This window comes from Anarhichas minor, unplaced genomic scaffold, assembly GCF_050575085.1.
Source record: "Anarhichas minor isolate MPS153535 unplaced genomic scaffold, ASM5057508v1 ptg000012l, whole genome shotgun sequence".
Lineage (NCBI taxonomy): Eukaryota > Metazoa > Chordata > Actinopteri > Perciformes > Anarhichadidae > Anarhichas > Anarhichas minor.
In genome coordinates, this window is record NW_027466458.1 from 8,954,119 (window position 1) to 8,962,500 (window position 8,382).

Sequence of the window (8,382 nt, forward strand, 5' to 3'; positions counted from 1 at the left end):
AAATCACATCGAATAATGAACATTAATTCAAGACCTTTAAGTTACTGCTGACGTCTCAATCTAACTGTGGGCACCATCCATATCAATTATCACACATAACATGATAGAATGTTATTTACTGCAGAACTATTTTACCTTTATTCTCTTTATTCATCTTCACAGGTCCTGCCCCCCCCCCCCCCCCCCCCCCCCCTGCTCAGAGGACCCAATGAGACAAACCTGCTAAGCAGCTGATCGACCTCATCAGGCCACAGCAAGACACCCTCTGAACCCATGACACATACATGCTTGTATCATTTATACACCATCATTGATAATGTGTCAAATAAACATAGCACTGAAATTAATAATTAAGCGGAACAAAAATAGTTATTTTTGGGAGACAGACTAGTGCAAAGGGGGAATCAGCTCTGTGGTGAGCTCTGGAGGAGCTGGTGCATATCTTGTTCCCTTTGAATAGAGCTAGGCTTTGGCTATATAAAGCAGTCTTTATGCTAAGCTAAGGCTGTAGCTTCGTATTTCCACGCTTACTCATGAAACTGGTATCAATCTTGTTATCTAACTTCAGGCATATTTTCAAATATGTAGAAGTACATCTTGAAAGCAGCTTTACGTACTTCCTACTTTGGCTTACAGGAGGCTGAGCCAATTTAGTATCAAGTATCAGGCCCCCAGGACATGTGATGGGCTGTAAAAGACATTTGACATAGTGGCCAAATGGTGAAATTACAACTTCTGGATCGGTCTCGTGACGCTATGGGGCCCGAATAGACTTTTTCCACATGGACTTACATTCGGGAAGAGATGTAAAATTAGTTTTTTAAGATAAAAGAAATTCCCAGTGAGAACACTTGAATGGCTCTCATTTAAATCTCTCGGTCCTAAGTGTTGTTAAATGCACAAAGTTATCTTCCTTCATGTGAATGAGCCTGAGATTGAGGCCTGGGAGACGGGGTTAGAGGAAACGTGAGTGCGCTTTCTCTCTATGAATACCAGGTGATTTAAACTCTTTAGGAATGGACAGGGCCCCGCCTCCAACGCTGTATCAGTGCTCTACATCCACGCCTAGCATCCTTCACTCACACACGGCCACTGCCTGTTGGTTATTGAGGCTTTGCCTCTTCAATGAAGACAAACGAGCTCATTATTAAGTGTTTGCATGTTCATGCGAGATGAAGTGTGTGTGTGTGTGTGATTTCTCATGCATCTGCCCCTCTAAAGTATGTTCTCGTGTGTGTCTGTAAATGCGTAAATTGTTTTGCGGGTGTGTAGAATGTTTGTGCTGTGTGTGTGTGTGTATGCAAATACTGACCTTTGCCTTGTGAAAGCTCTGTCTCATGAGGTTAATTGCTTCATTTAGCCTCAGTTGTTGAAATTTCCCCACTTTTAAACACAACTCAATATTGTATTTTGTCCTGAGTGGGAGGGTAGCTGTGTGTGCTCATGATCATCAGCAGAGTGAGTGGGGGTGCGGGCTGTTCTACCCACTTTCTGCTTAATTGTACAAGCAGCACATCTGGCTGCGGTGTACACTGTCATGCTTTTGATTCCTCATCACGTGCAGCTGTTATCAGATGCTCTTCATTTGCTAAGCATATTTACCATGAGCAGTATGCTGTCATGGATGAGAGGGACAGTGAAACAGAGAATCCTTATTCTGAAGCTAAATTAACGCCAAAATGCATTTGAACCTAGAGAGCTCGTTTGGGAATACATTTACGGTTAATGGCGTGTTTATTAGCAGAGTCATGCATGTGAATTGTGGTATAATGAGGTTTGCATGAGCACACAGCAGATGTTGGCTGTGCATGCAGAGGGTGCTGCAGTTCTGATGCTGGACATGGTGGGGTGCTAAGACACAGGGGGGCAGATGGACGCACTGAGTAAAACGTATGAGAAATGAAAAAGACGTGTGAAGTAATGAGACTTCTCAGACGCGGTTATGAATTCTTCCACTTTATTTATCATCCAATGGTCACAATGTTACCGTACAAAACCAACTTCCAACATGGAACTGCATTGGAATGTGATTATTTTCAATACACACACACACACACACATTCAATACCAAAATGAAATACAATTGTTTTATAAAATAAACAGGGCAGAGGAGAAGAGACACATTAAGTGATATTAAGACATGCAGTGACAAATATAAAAAATAGACATTTCTTTTTCTGTACAAACATACATGGACACATATAAATATATAGAAGTAAAAAAGAGTGTATTTTTAAAATGCAAAGGTCAAGTTGTACAGTTACATTCCATAATAACAAAACAGGAGACGTAGCACGATATCCAAGTGAGTTTGTCTTTTTCCACAGACACTGTACAATATTGTACACTGTAGAAGCAGAAATTAGATCACAACTGTTGGTTCCTCCCTGTTGAGTCTGTTCACGCTGCAGTAAACATTACAAATGAAGAAAGGTACAGTATTGTTGGTGGATCTCCTTTGAAATCAGTCAATCAAGCAACTTTCGGAGAGACCGTAATAACAACTGAGCAGTCTGTTCTTTGAGTCGCCTCGATCACAACTTCAGTGCTGTGTTTTACTTTTCTCTGCGAGTCTCTCAGCACTGAGCTCTTAAGAGTATATTTGGTCAAATAAACAAGACAAGCATTATAGTGAACAAGGAAACAGTCATCATAAAGTTTATATATGTTGACACAAAGAACAAGCGTTTGCCAGAATGAGGTGAGACGTGAAACGATGCGATGCCTCTAGTTCTGTCTGACGTCCTTCAGCAGCTTGTTGATCTCATGGACCAGCTCGCTAGCGTCCATGCCGGCCTCATGTCGGCTCTCATGTCGGCTCTCACTGCGCTTTCCGCCCTGATGGAAGACGCCATCAAAGTCATCTTCCTCGTAATTCTCTGGGATTTCCTCCATGGCTGGCAGCCATTTGAGATGTGGCGGTTGTCCGTTGGTCGAGGTGGAAGTGGAGTTGGAGGATGATGATGAAGAAGGAGAGGAGGCGACATGATTGGTTCCCGCTGATCCGCTTCCAGGATTTAGATAGTGGGTATTGGCCGCCCATGCAGCCACGCCTGGGGGGTAAGCGGGACCTTTCCCACCTGGCAACAATCCTCTCCGGTTGTCTTGAGGGACAGCATTGTTACTGTGGTTGCCTGCAATGTTTCCACCACGCCCACTTCCTCTCTCAGCGGTCGATGAGGACGAGGGTGGGCTTGTTTCAGTGCACTCTGCATACGAGTCCATATTAGGGGGGAGGAGCCGCTGGAACACAGAGTTCATCTCTGTGAGGAGGGAGCCAGCCCCTCCTCCAGCCGCACAAGCATCGCTTCCTCCTCCGGCGACGACTCCCCCGGGCCCCTCCTCTTCATTCCCAGACTCCTTGCCAAAAGTGGAGAAGCTCTTGCGCCGCTCCGAGTCAACGGAGGACTGGTCATCGTCGAGTGGAGGCTGCTGGGAGGACTCCTCCCCGGGGATGTACATGTTGTTGCGGTAGTCAGAGGAAGCCGGCGAGGAGAGGGGGGGCATCCAGCACTGGTCAGAGTGTCCCAGGACACGACATTCATCCGTGCACAGTCTCATAGCTAAACCAAGAAAGAAAAGACGTAGAAAGAGTCAGGAGCACATCCAGCCGAAACAAACTGTACATGGAACACAACAATAAATAGAGTGACTGCAAAACAAAGCAGCTCAGATACATCAGATGTTTAAAGCCCTGGGGTTTGTTAAACATATTTGTTTAATGTTTCATACAGTTCTTACAGTCTTCAGTCTCCTTATCTGTTCATATTCCTGCTTAGAGGACCAGACTGGTGATATTTACAGCTTACAGTACAAATAACCGGGTAGCACCAGGTATGGAAACAATCACAAGAAGTAGAGAAATAAATGAATAATTGCAAGATCCCGCATAAATTGCATTACAGGTAGATGTTAATGTAATATTTGGCTGCTCTGCCAAGCATGCACGCATCTCCCGACTACGCAGCTGAGGCAGGGAGTTGCTTGTTTGGTTCTTTTGTCATATCTAGCATGAATAGCCACATTTGCCTATCTAAATAGAAAAATCTAAACAAATTAAATCTATTGAAGAGAAACAGGGATAATCCTCCTTTTCGGTCCATTATCTCCTTCCCACTCCCTTTTTCATATTATCAGGAAGGGAAGGGGGGGGGAGGGGAGGGGTGCAACACCTCTAAGTCTTTCTCAAAGGGAGAAAAAAAAGAGATAGAGAAAGACTGCCCATGTCCACCACCCCTCCTATCTTTATTCTCAATAAAGATAGAGAATACATTAACAAGTACAGAGGAGCGAGAGATGCCGAGGAGCTCTCAGGCATGTAGAGAGTGAGAGAGGGACAGAGAGAGAGAGAGAGAGAATAACATCATTCTAAAAGCAATTACTATGAATTCTCCTCAGTTCAGACATGAAAGCGCACCACTGTCACTCATCAGGGGAAAAAAAGAGAAAGAAGGAAGGACAAAAAAACAAAAAACTGCACACTGAGACGCATACTGATGAGTGACAGGCGACTCATCTCCGCTTCGGGGAGGATTTTACAGACACGACTCTAACTTAGGGGCAGATAACACGCACACACACGCACACACACACACACACACACAAACACACACCTACATACATGCAATAACAGAAACAGCCAGACACACTGTAACCTCTCTCAGAGTGATAACGAGCGTGGAAATGAGGGCTCTGTGAAAGAATGGGGCTGAGTACAATGGGGATTGTGTTGGCAGCAGGGTGAATTGAGTGGCTGTATAGACAGGTGTACAGACAAATAATGGGCTTGGGCCTGGTGCTGTCCATGGTGCTGAAAGGTGTCAGGTAGGAGGTGAATTAGAAGGCTGGGTGTGGTCTGGGTTAATGCACTGCTAGTTAATTAAGGTGTGGTCTCAGAATGTAAGAGAAATGTCTCAATCTTCTAATGTCTAAGAGAACCTATTAAGAACCTTTTGATCAAGGTCGAAAGTTGGATGTCGATACATAGGACGTTTTGCAAACTGTCGTTATCGGAAGAACTGGGCTCCGACAGTGGCCGATGGTTGAGCAGCCACTACCTGTCAACAGGGGACTTATATCACCGCTTAGCACGGAGGCTCCATACGCGTAATAAGCTCCACAGAAAACATCTGTGTGCATGTGAATAATAATCTAATATTAAATACCGCATGAAATGGCACATATAGGAACAGCTAGATTTACACAGAGCTGAAAAGTCATATCTGATCTGTTTCCTGTGTATTTATCCTTAATAAGATCAAATAAAAAAGATAAAAGTTATCCTTCGAATATATGATGCAACACCATCAGCTCTTGATAGGTATCGGCCGATTAATTGGCTATCAGCTCTTTCCTACTTCAAACTATTGTTATATTTGCTCAACCTCTAGAGCAACCCGAGACAAAATCCATCAGGAATATGAATTATGACTTCACACATTTCTTTTGCAAGAAACGATGTAGCTCAGGTGCTGTGCTCTGAAGTTGAGGTGATAGTTAAGTGTGACGGGCTGCTGTAAAAGGTGTTAAGTATGCGACTCAGCTGGATAGAGCCAATTTGTCAAGTTGTGGTAAGGAGGGTGCAAAACTGTGTGTGTGTGTGTGTGTGTGGAGATGAGGGGGGTGTTGTGGAGAAACTATCAGGATGGGATGGCTACCTGGGTGTAGTCGATGGTGCATTTCGAGGTGGATCAGGTCAGAAAAGCCCTCCCCCAGCAGCAGCCTGTCCACGGGGGATTCCCGACCCATGTCACAGTCACTGTCTCCTGCCTCGCTGTCCCCACGGCCACTGTCCTTCAGGCTGAACTTGTCCATGTCTTGTAATGCATATCTGAGGGGGTCAAAAAGCAAGAAAGGTTACAAACACATATGGGTACCAATCCGTCGGAGATACTGTATCTGAAAGACAGTGTTGCAAGTTCTCCTTTTGCATATACAAAGCGGAATGCATCGTGCTTTGCAGGGCTGATAGAATCAATCTGTCCTCAGAGGAGACTAACGACAAATACATCCATCATATAAAACTTAAGGCTGCTTCTGGATCCTGTCAAATCTCTACGCAAGCCTCGGCCCATAAATCCTACCTGCAGGTAGATCCCATCAATAAATCTATGACCACAGCCACTGGGGGCATCAATACATCTATCATCCAGAGAGCAGAAGGGATATTTATGATGAAAGTAATGATAGATGCACATTTTACAACTTGAGCCCAATTTATTAAAGAAGAGTACCAATAAAAGATGTTGTGACCTTTGGAAGAATGAGTTGCATACTTTTGACTTGAATGATTTTGACATGATAACAGCTGGAATATGAAAAACAAATACATGTACACATTTACACGCCATAACACCATGAACTACATGTAACGGACCAACTGACAGGCACAACTCCAAAACAGGTTGTTGGAACATGTAATACATAATGAAAAAACAAGTGGTTTAAAAAGTAAACAAAGGTAATCCTTTGTGGGGGGGTAAATTACCTGTAGCTGCGGGAGTATTTGTTGCCACGGAAACTGGGTCTGGGCTGGTACTGGCCCTGATGGAGCATGGACAGAAGCTGTGAGACTTGCTACATCCAAAAATAACAAAAGAAACAAAAAGAAAAGAAACAAAAAGAAACAGAAAAGGGGGGATGAACAACAGATGGGACATTGAGGAGGAAAAAAAGAGAGACAACACAGAAGACAAAATAATGGATGAGTAAACACAAAATGGATGATGGAGAAGCTGCTGAACATGAATCAGACAAAATGGATGATGTTGGGTGGGGGACGAGTTGAATATGGAGACAGATGACTGAGGGGCGAGTTGTGGTTATGATAGAGGTAAAGGGTGCAAACAAAGTACAAAGTCACAGTCACACATGGAGATGACTTCATTTGCTCAAATACAGAAGGATGTGTGAGGATGAGAGAGTGTGTGAGAGAGAGAGAGAGTGTGTGAGAGAGAGAGAGAGTGTACGTGTGAATGAGAGAAACTCAGAGAGAAAATTTGAAAAGGGGCTGAGGGACCAAAATTGAAATTTCTGTGAATAATTGACTTCTGTGTGTTTGTGTGTGTGCTCACCTCCACTGGTGGAGTTGCATGCGCCAGTTCCAGTGCAAAGCTCTCTGGGATGTGATTGGACGAGATGGTCACCAGGCTGTTTAGTGATTGGCGGCTGTGGTGATTCTGCCGGCTCCCCATCTGGGCTCGGTCCATGGGGGGCGTGGCCGAAGGCGAGCGGTGGTGAGCCCTGATTGGCAGGGTGCCGTTCACTGTGGGAACCAGGGTGATATCACCTTTGTGGATTTGGCGCGAGGGCTTCTTGGGATGATGCTGGTGGGTCGATTCTGCTACCCGACAGTTGTAGGAGTGTCTTGTGTCCTTCTTCTCCCGGTTACAGCGAGCGGCAAACACCACCATGATGACCAAGAGCACGGTGCAGATGGCCGCCAGGGAGATGATGATAATCAGGGATGTATCGACAGAAGATTCCCCCTGGTCCATCACCTGGACGTGGTTCTCCATGTTCTCATAGAGGGTGATTTTTATTGCCGCTTTAGCACTGAGGCTCTCCCTTCCATGATCTCTGACCATCACTGTCAACTCAGCGTGCTCACGAGGGAAGTTCTCCAGGCTGGCGTTGGCGTGGATTTCACACGTTCTTGGGTCAATAATGAAGAAGCCCTCTTCGTTACCACTGACAATAGAGCAAATGAGCTCAGCGTTGACCCCTGTGTCGTGATCAGTCGCCCTGACCACGGTAACTAACTGTCCAGCCTCTGTGAACTTTGACGCGTGCACATCAGCAGTGAAGTTCCACAGCTGGGGGACCACGATGACTGGAGAGTTGTCATTCTCATCCAAAATATTCAGAATAACTGTGGCGTTGCTGAGCAGCAGTGGTTTCCCTGCGTCTTTGGCTTGCACAACAAAGGAGATGCGACTAACATCCTCACGATCAAATGTACGCAGTGCATATATGGCCCCGTTTGAGGGGTCAATGGTGACGTAGGTGGAGATGGAGCTCCCGTGAACAGAGTTCTCCAAGATGGAGTAGCTCACCTGTCCATTGGTGTCCAGATCAGGGTCAGTGGCCATGATGGAGGTCAGATACGCTCCAGGAGCATTGTTCTCTGATTTGAAGATCTCATATTGGCCCTTCTCAAAACGTGGTGGGTTGTCATTTTCATCAGTCACATGTACAGTGAAATGTTTGACAGTAGAGAGACTGGGGGTCCCTCTGTCCTCTGCCACCACTGTCAGACTGAACTCTGACCTCTTCTCTCGGTCCAGAGACACATTGGTCAAAATCATGTAGTTATTCTCGTAGGACTTCTGCAGTTTGAAATATCCTTGACCATGAAGTTTACACTCTACCTCTCCATTCAAC

The 8,382-nt window shown here is 45.2% G+C and overlaps 1 protein-coding gene across 1 annotated transcript in view; it reads right to left on the reverse strand.

Moving 5' to 3' along the window:
- Positions 1-2,727: 2,727 nt before the first annotated feature.
- Positions 2,728-8,382, reverse strand: part of pcdh18a (protocadherin 18a) — a 6,797-nt gene continuing 1,142 nt past the window's right edge. The window contains exons 1-5 of the mRNA XM_076090862.1: positions 7,074-8,382; positions 6,488-6,543; positions 5,658-5,830; positions 3,153-3,563; positions 2,728-3,104 (exon numbers count right to left, since the gene is read on the reverse strand). The exon at positions 7,074-8,382 is cut by the window's right edge and continues 1,142 nt beyond it. Of these exons, the coding sequence (XP_075946977.1) occupies positions 2,728-3,104; positions 3,153-3,563; positions 5,658-5,830; positions 6,488-6,543; positions 7,074-8,382 (2,326 nt within the window). The remainder of the gene's footprint in view (positions 3,105-3,152; positions 3,564-5,657; positions 5,831-6,487; positions 6,544-7,073) is intronic.